Consider the following 11526-nt stretch of genomic DNA (forward strand, 5'->3'; position numbering starts at 1 on the left):
TATCTCTCCAAAATTGCCCAAAACATGTATTTAACGAAGTAGGGTCGGGTTTTAAAACCCAAAAATTAAGCTCCGGAATAGGTTCTGCGGTCGCATATGTGACCGCATAATGGTTATGTGAACCACATATCAGTCGCATAATTTGTTACAAAATAGCCAAAAGAACTTCCTGTGTATGCGGTCACTATGCGGTCCGCATAAGTGTTATGCGGTCGCATAATGCACCGCATAACAGTTATGCGGTCGCATAGTCGACCGCATAGCTACTTCCATAATAGCCCTCTCCTGCTCACTTCTGCGGCCATTATGCAGCCCGCAGAGTGATTAAGCGGTTGCATAATGGACCGCACAAACACACTTTTTCGGGCACCATGAAACATTATTTTCTTTGCAAATTTTACCAGGCCTTACATTAAGTACTTTGAAATTTTCCAGGGTGTTACACGATGGAAGCTCGGGACGGAGCCGTATGTGGCAGAAGTCTAACGTACGGTTCTCTGAGAAGGGAGTGGCTACCTACTGGAGCTTTGACCAAGCACCACCGGTCAATTCCTCTTTGGGGCCACCCCTAAATCTACCATTATTATAAGGGTATGGGGTTTGAGACAAAGAAATATCAAGGTAGCATATTAGTTTTTCCTCTATACTTTACTTGGATTTATTTTGATGCTATTAGCTATTGTGTTGATTCTTCTCCAAATAGGAACAACCGATTTACAAATCTCATTAACCACAGAATTTACTGAGCAGCGCCAAATCTTTCTATGGATTGCTTCTTTCGCCTTTTTGCGCCATAAAAGTGCCTATTGTACCAGTTCATGTTTGGTTATCCGAAGCTCATGTAGAGGCACCTACGGCAGGATCCGTCATCTTGGCAGGAATTGCTTTAAAATTTGGAACCTACGGGTTTTTAAGATTTTCAATACCTATCTTTCCCGAAACGACACTTTGTTCCACTCCTTTCACTTATACTTTAAGCGTGATTGCTATAATATATACTTCCTCGACCACCTTAAGGCAGATCGATCTTAAGAAGATCATTGCTTTCTCCTCAGTAGCTCAAATGAATCTGGTGACTATTGGTATGTTTAGTCGTGCGGCGGCCGTTAGGTCACTTATTTTGAGTTATAGACACACAAGGCAAAAACATGTGTGTCGGGCACGCGACCCATCAACCTACTAGCAATGGGGGAGAAAGCATAGGGGATACCCTTAGCAAAACACTGCCATCTATTCCAAAAATGAAAGCCCCTTAGCACCCCGGGACGGGAATAGGGGATGACCCTACACGCAAGCAACAATAGCACCGGCTATACGAAGTGAGAATCGAATCTTTCTGTTGGCTTTCCCAATTCATTCGTAAATAATAATTGAAGGGCGTGAAGCGAGTAATTCGAGCTGCTTCGCCTGCTTCTTATTATGGAAGATATGCTTTCGTGGATAAAATGAATGAAAAGCGAGATGAACGTGCTATTTTCAAATCGATTGATAGATAGACTGATCTGTTCTAATAGATCGAAAGAGATAGAGAGGGAATCTCTCAAGAATAAGGGGAAATCTCCTATTTCTATCTATTGATGACACAACTATCTATTCTTGATCTATCAGAAAGAAATTGATATGTATCTGACGGAGTCTACATCGTACGTAGAGCACCCAAGGGCTTTTTAGGCCAGCTCAGTTCTCTTATCCACCTTGACGCATTCCCTTATCTCCCCGGTACCATCCCACACAGAAAGAAAGAGCGTAGAGTTTCGGGCCGACTTGTAGGTCCGCTAACGTAAAGCGAGGAGTTGAGTCTGAACTGGCGAACCGAAGTCACTTTTGGAACCATACTTCCTACAGCTAACATGTGTCTAGTCGAGCGGGAACGAGCAACGCAAATGAACCTTAGCTGCTATACCGAATCCCCCGCTGGACATCGGTGACCGAGTGGTAAGTCCATGATCCGGAGGGGAACAGATCACTCATTCTTCCATTGGGGACAGGTGCACATAAGACAACTCCAAACATCACACATCTGCCGCCTACTTACCATTTATGTGGCACCAGCGAGATCCAACTAAGGTAAGGAACATTGTGTTGCGGCTGCTCCACTCCTCTACACTGTGGTCTCATGAAATGAACTCCGTTGCCTTCCCGCACGCGAAGCGAATGGCACTATGCCGTGGGTCAGTTTCGGGGTGGGGAGCGAAGAGAGACTAGAAGAATGATTCATTTGGATTGACGAGCTTTTTCAGCCCAAAAACAAAGAATCAATGGAATGTTTGTCTATCCATGAACATCTATTCTATCTATATATCTAAGGGTTCTTTCTATACATATAGATTTGTTTTATGGAATGATATGATAGGCTAGCCGTAACCGCATATCAGCTACGCTCAATGCAGGATTTTTGTTGGATCACATCTTTTGGGAAGCTTTTGGACCTAGCGAAAAGGGCTCTAAGACTTCACGCAACCAAGCACGAGAGAAGCGGAGCACGAAGCTACCGCTTCCCCCGATAGACTAAAATACAACAGTCGCGACATACTTTGATTCAAAAGAAAGGCGAAGGGTTTGGCAATAAGGAAACGCCTTTCTATCATAGTTTCAAGGGTTCGAAACCTTAACTACTTAAGTTCCAAAGGATGCTTTCAGTTGGTTTCATAATGGGGTTGTTCACTACAAACTATCAGCGCTCAGTGCTGTCTTAGATTGAACGTTGACTTATCTTATTGCTGTTCAATCTCTAAGGCGGGTTTCAGCTGAGAACGGAATAATGTTCGTGTCTAAAGGTGAACAAAGCCCTAGATCTAGAGTTCACTGCTTTTCCCATGCCAGAGAAGGGATTATACTGCTCACCTTTGTTTGATTTGTTCATTCAGTACCAATACAAACTAAAACTACACCAAAGTGGAAGGGCCAGTATAGAAGCTAGAAGTACCTAGCCTATAGTAGTACCTAGCCTAAGCTTACCCAGAAGTTCGATGAGCTTCCCTTTATTCGCTTCGCGGGAGCCGTACAACACATAGCTAGAAGTCAGAGGGCCCATACTACCTACCTAAACCTTCACTCTAAGGGACTTTAGATTGGAAAGCACCTTCTAACATAGGGCTACGGAGGTACGGTAAACTTGGCCAAAATATGAGACCCGAAGGGCCCGACGCGCACAATCCTATCCTATCCTATCCGAGTCTGAGTTTACCCTTGTACAACGGACATCCGTCTGTAGCCTCTTAAGGATCCCCCCCCCCCCCCCCTTCGAGGTACAAAAAGAGTACAGTACATAGGAGGTTCGTTTTTCTCAACATGGTGTATAGCACGAAAAACCTTTCGATACAAGACAGGGTCGTTCACATTAAAGTAAAAAATGAATACTTTCTTATCTTCTTTCCCAAGAGGGAAAGAGAAAGAGGGTCTTATGGAGGGAGGGGGAGGGGAAAGGCTTGGGCCTAGCTATCCCGATAGGACCCCATAAAAGAACGGTAGTTGTTGAGAGGTTCCATATTGCCAAGACGTAGGATAGCACTTTTGTACGTGATCGTAGTATGTCACTTCATCTCGGCCCCACTGCATCGAAGAGTACCAAGCCTGATAAGGAAGATAGAGTTGGGTGGGAGATACATGCAAACTATGGGTAGGAAGCAGGAACCATTACATAAAATAATTCAGGGGGGTTACAGATCTCTTATACTACCGTCGATCTATAGAGCGGAACGACTAGAAAAAGAAGTTAAGTTAGAAAGCCATATAATAGGTGGTAACTATGTTGTATAATTCAGGGGGTAATCGGCGTACTTCGATCAGTGGGGGGAATCTTTGGCTCTATCAAACATACAGGGAAGTGGAGGTCGCGTTCTACCGATGTCAAGTCATGGAATGTTTTCTTCGGCCCTTTTTCTATGTGTTGGTGTTCTATATGACAGGCATAAGACTCGACTTGTTAGATATTATGGAGGTTCAGTGAGCACAATGCCGAATCTCTCTACCATTTTCTTCTCTTCCACTTTGGCCAATATGAGTTCACCGGGTACTAGCAGCTCTATCGGGGAATTTCTCATCTTAGTAGGAGCTTTCCAAAGAAATATCTTAGTAGCCACATTAACTTTGCTTGGGATGATTTTAGGCACGGACTAATCCCTTTGGCTATATAATAGTGCGGTTTCAGAGAATTTAAAACCCGATTTCCTCCATAAATTCTCTGATTCAAATGGGTGAGAAGTTTCCATATTTATACCTTTTCTTGTTGGAGGGGTGATCGTATGTTAAAATACAAAAGAAACTAGGGTAAACCAATGTGATCATGACATTGTAGGTGCTTGCGATAGGACGGATGCGACTTCCCTCAGTTGGTTTGGGTGGCATAGCACGTTGCATAAGTCCCCCCCCCCTTTATGCATTTCTTTAGTCTTTAGGGAGCCAAAGCTTGAAATTACTAAACTAATAAATAAGGCTAGCTCTAGGCACTTAAAATTTTGGCTGTAGGGTTGGGGTGGCTTGCTGGGCGAGACTGACAGAAAGAAAGGACGGGGGGCAATCATGCACGATACTTCTCGACCCTATCTCTGAGGGCCAGTTGAACTAGCGACTCATGAATGCTGCTGGGTTGGACAAGCCAACAACTCGAAGGCGTTCGGTCAATTTTTTGAGCAAGAATCACAACCTTACCTTATCTTCGCCATGATACAGACTCCAAGTTCTTATGGCAGAGCACGAGGCAATTTATCATCAATATGATGATTGGAATGGAAACCACAAGCACGACTGGGATCCTCGTGGTCCAAGATAATCAAACCATCAATAACAGTAACGTAAGCATGAGACTTTTTGGTAGTACCGGTGAACCAGATGGCCGCGGTGATGGAATCTGGGATGGTGGACTTATAGTATCTCTGTAGACCCCCTAATATAATTCGAATGGAGGCTGACTGCTGAGCCCACTCTGGCCTCGCAGGGCGGGCCCCTGTAGTTGCGAGCTGGAGCTGCCATAACTTAGGAGGGCCACAGTAGAGAAAAAACTCAAGATAACGAGCTCTCGGCCCGCCAAGTGGGCTGCAGGAGCAGCGGGCAAGTGCTTGGTAAGCCAAAAGCCTAGTGAACCGGGCGGGGCACTCGAAGAAAGGGGGCACACTGAGAAAATATGAGAAATTGGCCTCGCTCCCCTTTCTTAAAAGCAAGGACCACTACGGGAGGTCAAACCAAGGATCTATGGAAGTGGGGGCTCGTCCCCGATCAATATTGGATCAAACAATAGGGGTCCGTAGCACTGACCTCTTTTTTTTATTGATTCAATACAATAAGGGAAAAGATCGTACAGTTCCTTACCGAGACAAACTCTCAACGGATCCTTCGCATGCTGGGAATACCAATTCTGTGCATCTTTCTCATGGCGGCAACAGAACAACAGGGAAAGACCCGGCCCAGGGCGAGCTTTATTTATTTAAGAGAGAATGGGGATTGAATCGAATTATGTTTCAGTTCTTTGGGGGCTTTTGGGCCCGTCTCGATCTTTTTCTACGTTGAGAAGGGGGAAGGATTCTAAATCAATGGACATTAATGAACCATCATTGATAGACGTTGCACATAACATGATCAATTCAACTCAAGGTCCAGCACTAATAGAAGTTTCTTACTTTCCCAGTAGCGAAGGAAAGGGTAGGTCCTTTTACAAAGTAATAGTGGGCGTGTCTCATGAGATCTATGTCGTCCGTTGGAATCAAATGAAGGTCAAAGGGCCATTCGATTCATTAAGGGGCATAGTGGCACCCTCGCCCGGTGCCATTTCCGGACCTAGCAGCAAACGGGCGGGCTGTGCCCGATTTTAGACCGGACCGGACTCTTCTTTGATTGAGATGCTCTTAAGCACACAGACCGAAGAACTCACTTATCGTGGACAAGTACATAGAGATCTTCGTGGGACAGTGGAGGGACTCTCAATTGATCTTTTCTAGGATTCTTTATCACGACACACATGGAGATCTTTCCATTGATAGATCAGAGGGTCCCTCCTTGAACAAATTCTTAAAGGTTAGGTTACTACCTGCTTCAACGGAAGAGGTTTACTTTGTACCGCCCGGAGGTCATATAGATTGGAATCTGGAGCGATAAGAACGAAAGGATTGGTGTGGCCATAGCTACAAATACTGGCGCTTCAAATTATATTCTAAGGGTGCTACTGAAAGCCTTTTTTTAGGTCCTATAATAGGGAGGTATAAGCCTCGAAAGCCTTTGGTACTTCATTAGGGTCGGACGGCTTTCTTTTCCCCAGCTTGGCAAATCGCATCCCCACACAACGACATTCTTTGTTTGTGCGCCCCTTATAGTTCTTGCTCAGTCTTTCAACGGCTGGGAAGGCAGTCGTAGAAATGAAGCCTATCACCATGCCGACGATCAAATATGAGATTGAGCCCCTTCTTAAAGATTTGATGGAATGTCCAACCCCACCCAAGAGCGCTTATATCATAGGAGAACTCATGGGTAGAAACAATCCTTATGGTTTGTTTTGATATCCGGTAGGAATAATAAAAAACAAGTCTAAGTTGGTTGGTGAGCCTAGTGATAGGAGACTATCTAGCTTACTTCGGATAGCACTTGTTGGGTTAAATATTTATTTGTTGCTAAATGTTACGGCCTAAATGCTGAACTATTGACTCTACTTGTTCGAATGGGTGTTCAGCCCAAAGTGTTCTCGGACCGCATGCATACACCCGTAAGTAACTTAGTGCAACATGGAAAATTTCAGTAAGAGGAATCAGCAAAGAGAAGAAAAACGGGTCAACAACATGAACATGTGCATTTGATAGATTGTCCTCGGGCTGAGGAGTGTCCACATGAGTTCGTTGAGGTGTTTACACAGGCATGTGGTCCTCTTTTATATTCTGTCAAGAGTTAGGATTGCTCCACCTAAGTAGAACTAAAAGAAGGAATTGGAAAAGAAAATGGGGAGCTATTGTGAAGCCTAGAAAGGTGGAAGCGGAAAATCTCTTATACCGAGTTCTCCAGCAGTACCATAGCTTAGTAGTAACACTCTTTCTACCGGCGTGATGCTGCTGGATGCTTCTGATCAATAGAACACGAAGAGGAGGAAAACAAAAAGCTTATGCTGAGCATCTATTTGAGTCGATCATTTCCAAGATCTAATTCCAGTTTTTTCTTATGTAGTGAAAATGCCTTGCAATCTGAAGTTTTACGCTTAATGGAAGAAATGTTCTTGGTAGATGGAGGACTTGGGACACCCAGAATTTGTATGCAAGATGAGCCTACAGGAGTGCAAACCAACCGAGACACAAGGTTTGAGAATAAGGTGGGATTCCTGGATCTAGTGGCCGGTGAATCACTGATCAAAGAGCATATTTTGGAGAGATTCTTCATTGATCTAGTGGCCGGTGAATCACTAATCAAAGAGCGAGCAGCTGCCAAGTTTAATGATTTAGTGGGATCTACAGATGTAATGGCTGGTGAACCGCTTCTTCTTCTGCCGTGTAGATTCAGACAAAACCGAGCTTGGATGGAACTGAACAAGATTTTGTGAACGAATACAAAGGTCAAAGGCTTTATTATTGAGAAAGTAAAATGAGGTTATTTAGTAGCCATCACAGGTTTCATTACTTTTCTTCCATTCCGTCTCAGAAGGAAAATGATTTCGAATGATCGATTCACCATTGAGAACATTAACCCCAAAAGGATGAATATTGTGGTGTTCTAACAGCGGTAGATTAAAGAAGAACTTGACCGCTGACAAATAAAAAGAGAACATTTTGAATTATGATGCCTAGCGTCCCCTGATAACCTAGGATTAGTGGTGATAGGGCTGATGTGGTATCTCGAAAACTGGGATTTGATGGTCTTTGTAGAGCGGATCCCATGGGCTTCTCGGGTAGAGGTTGGTTGAAGATGATGTGATGCAAGGGAACGTCTACGAAAAAGCTATCGTAAAGTTTCGTTCTTCATTTCATCATCGATCAATCTATCACTCAATCAACGGCCACTTTGTCATTGTCTGATTTTTGGTTGTCTGATCACACTTGAAATTATTAATCTACGTATCGTATTTTTACCCCGGATCGGTAGTTTTGTAGCAGGTTATTTCATACGTTTTCTAGGAAAAGAAGGAACCGCTATTATAACCACTACATGCATTTCATTCTCTTCGATCTTCTCCTTGATTGCTTTTTATGAAGTCGCACTAGGAGCTAGTGCTTGCTATCTAAGAATTGCTCTATGGATCTCATCAGAAATGTTTGATGCTTCTTGGGGCTTCTTTGGTGACCGTGAAGTCACCGGATGAATTGCTGAGTAAATAGATCAGATCCGAACGCGGCTGTTGCTCTGTGGTGATACGGACTCGACCCGCTCCTACCCACTTCGGGGTACCATAGCATGTCGGGAATAAAGGGGGACATACTGGATGTAACCACTCCCTTGGTTGGGGTTGTGCCACCCTGCCTTTCGATCGATACACTGTTGAGGAGGCCGATCACGAACGCTACAGGTGTGGGAGAGATCCTGGTTAGGGAAGGCAAAGACGGCGCCTCGTATATGGGTAGCAAGAGGGCGCTTATGCCCCGACGGTGGGGCCTTATGGGGAAGGGCCCAGCCCAATAGGGATAGCACACCCCACACTTCAAGCGCACCTTTGTATCGACTGAATCACTCTTTTGGTCTAGTCGGTGGAACCGGTGAACCACGCGAGCTGGTTAGATGCGTGGGGTAGAGGGCTCATAGTACCCACTATGATTGATCCCGCCTTTTCTAAGCTTCGGTAGTGAATCACCTACTAAAGGGGAAGGCCTGCATGCCTTATTTAAGACTACTAAGACAGGCGATGGACTCTTTTATTAGTTAAGGGAAGAAGGGGCCTAAGCACGGTAGATGTCGTGCAGTTGAGTGGCAAAGGAAAGCGAGACCTTACCTGTTTTCCAGACTTGTTTGGACATACGGTTCCCGCGGAAGATCAAGTTGGTGAGCCGTATGATGGAAAATCATCCCGTATGGTTCGGATAGAACTGAATTAGAATGAGAGGTTTACCACCACATAATTGCATGCAAGGGGAGCTCGCTCGATTCGCAGATTGGTCCGACTCGTAATTCACTTCTGACCCCGTGTTCGATAGCTCGAAGGTAGTGATGTTAATTGTGATTACATTCATAAGTAGCTTAGTCCATCTTTATTCCATTTCATATATGTCTGAGGATCCGCATAGCCCTCGATTTATGTGTTATTTATCCATTCCTACTTTTTTATGCCAATGTTGGTGACTGGAGATAACTCTCTTCAATTATTCATTGGATGGGACGGAGTAGGTCTTGCTTCATATTTGTTAATTCATTTCTGGTTTACACGACTTCGGGCAGATAAAGCAGCTATAAAAGCTGTGCTTGTCAATCGAGTAGGAGATTTTGGATTAGCTCGTAGGATTTTGGGTTGTTTTACTCTTTTTCAAATAGTAGACTTTTCAACCATTTTTGCTCGTGCTAGTGCCCCTAGAAACTCTTGGATTTCTTGTTATATGAGATTGAATGCCATAACTCTTATTTGTATTTTACTTTTTATTGGTGCTGTTGGGAAATCTGCACAAATATGATCGCATACTTGGTCACCTGATGCTATGGAGGGTCCCACTCCAGTATCCGCATTGATTCATGCAGCTACTATGGTAACAACTGGCATTTTCATGATATCAAGGTGCTCCACTTTATTTGAATACCCACTTACGGCTTTGATTGTTATTACTTTTGAGGGAGCTATGACGTCATTCTTTGCGGCAACCACTGGAATATTATAGAATGATCTAAAGAGGGTCATTGCTTATTCAACTTGCAGTCAATTAGGCTATATGATCTTTGCTTGCGGCATCTCTAACTATTCGGTTAACGTCTTTCACTTAATGAATCATGAGTTTTTCAAAGCATTACTATTCGTGAGTGTAGGATCGGTGATTCATGCCATGTCAGATGAGCAAGATATGTAGAAGATGGGGGGCTTGCCTCCTTGTTCCCTTTTCCTATGCCATGATGTTCATGGGTATCTTATCTCTAATTGGATTTCCTTTTCTAACTGGATTTTATTCCAAAGATGTGATCTTAGAGCTTGCTTATACTAAGTATACTATCAGTGGGAACTTTGCTTTTTGGTTGGGAAGTGTCTCTGTCCTTTTCACTTCTTATTACTCCTTTCGTTCACTTTTTCTAACATTTCTAGTACCAACTAATTCATTCGGTGAGGCATCTTACGATGTCATGATGCGCCCATTCCTATGGCCATTCCTTTAATACTTTTGGCTCTCAGGAGTCTCTTTGTAGGATACTTGGCCAAAGTGTGACCTGTTAGCCCATAATTAAGTACTGTAACAAAGCGTCTATTGCTCATCCGACATGATCGTACGAGGTCACACTTCACCCAACATGATCATCCGAGGTAAACAAGAATTGGGGATCGGATGCGGGCAAAATTCCCGCAAATGGCTGAGATGTTCAGTCGACTCACTCCCCCTTTGTGGGGGTCCTGACCCGTACGAGGGAGTAGAAAAGAGGCCCTGGTGAAACGTCATAATTAGTGAACAAGTGTAAGCTTCGCTGCCAAACAGTATGGAGCACTAACCACACCGATGGACAGACCCTGAAGCAAAGGATGGGAACGAGCGGAATCAATGTGTTCCAATTTCTGGCCTTGCACCGACCATCCAATGGACCATGGACTAAACGGCCACTGCCTCCCCCCCCCCCCACACACAAGGTACATCTCATGCCTATGGGCTACTATAACTATCCAAGAAGACACTCAAAACTGGAAGGAGAAACAAACCCACCCGGTGGACTGCCGATCGGAAATTCCTATGACACAGGAGCGGGATTCTCTAAAATGCCAAGGTTGTGGGTGGCCAATAGGGCCCACTTGTATACTTGGGATCTCCGTAGAAAATACGAAGGTTGCAACAAGCCAGTCGTTCGAAGAGAGTCGGTAGCTAAATGTTCATCCTTCATTTGCGGTCGATGTTTCGGCTTTTTCAGTCGGTAGCTAAATGTTTTGATCTGGTTAGATTCATGATCGCATCTATAAACCTTATCCCGTGGGCTTTAGCGGACATTTTTAATTCTTCAGCCGGTCCTTAGTAGCCTTTACAATGTCAACCTAACCGGTTACCTTTTCCAAGGCGCTAAATAGGCCTTCGCCCTTACGCCTTTATATATAATAGAAGAAAATTAGATAGTTGTATATAGAATTAGCTAGATCGTCTGAAGCATGAACATAATCGCCTTTGTTCTGAAGGCCTAGCGAGTTCCTTTTTTGTCAAAGGAGGTCCTTTTCTTTCCTCGGACCAATGACTCGCTTGTTCAGTACTGCTAACTATTATAGGAGGATGTCTCCCCCTCGGGACTACCAGTAGCTTTGGTTGTTGAATCTCTTTCAAGTTAGGTTGTGGTTGTATTGGCTGCAAGAGAAACGTAGGCGCTTTAGGTGTGTCTTGACCATGCACTATCGCTTCATCTAATGTCGTATGTATGATATAGGTAGTGTGGTGATTGACCTCAATGCTAATGGTG

General features: G+C 44.2%; 1 protein-coding gene across 1 annotated transcript; it reads left to right on the top strand.

Annotated features, from left to right (window-relative positions):
- Nucleotides 1-7177: 7177 nt before the first annotated feature.
- LOC142173643 (NADH-ubiquinone oxidoreductase chain 5) lies at nucleotides 7178-10304 on the top strand. The gene is given in 6 exon segments (XM_075239262.1): nucleotides 7178-7439; nucleotides 7920-8243; nucleotides 9086-9211; nucleotides 9214-9973; nucleotides 9975-10204; nucleotides 10207-10304. Coding segments are annotated over 6 exon segments (1800 nt in total).
- Nucleotides 10305-11526: the final 1222 nt, after the last annotated feature.

Source organism: Nicotiana tabacum, chromosome 19 (genome assembly GCF_000715075.1).
Source record: "Nicotiana tabacum cultivar K326 chromosome 19, ASM71507v2, whole genome shotgun sequence".
NCBI lineage: Eukaryota > Viridiplantae > Streptophyta > Magnoliopsida > Solanales > Solanaceae > Nicotiana > Nicotiana tabacum.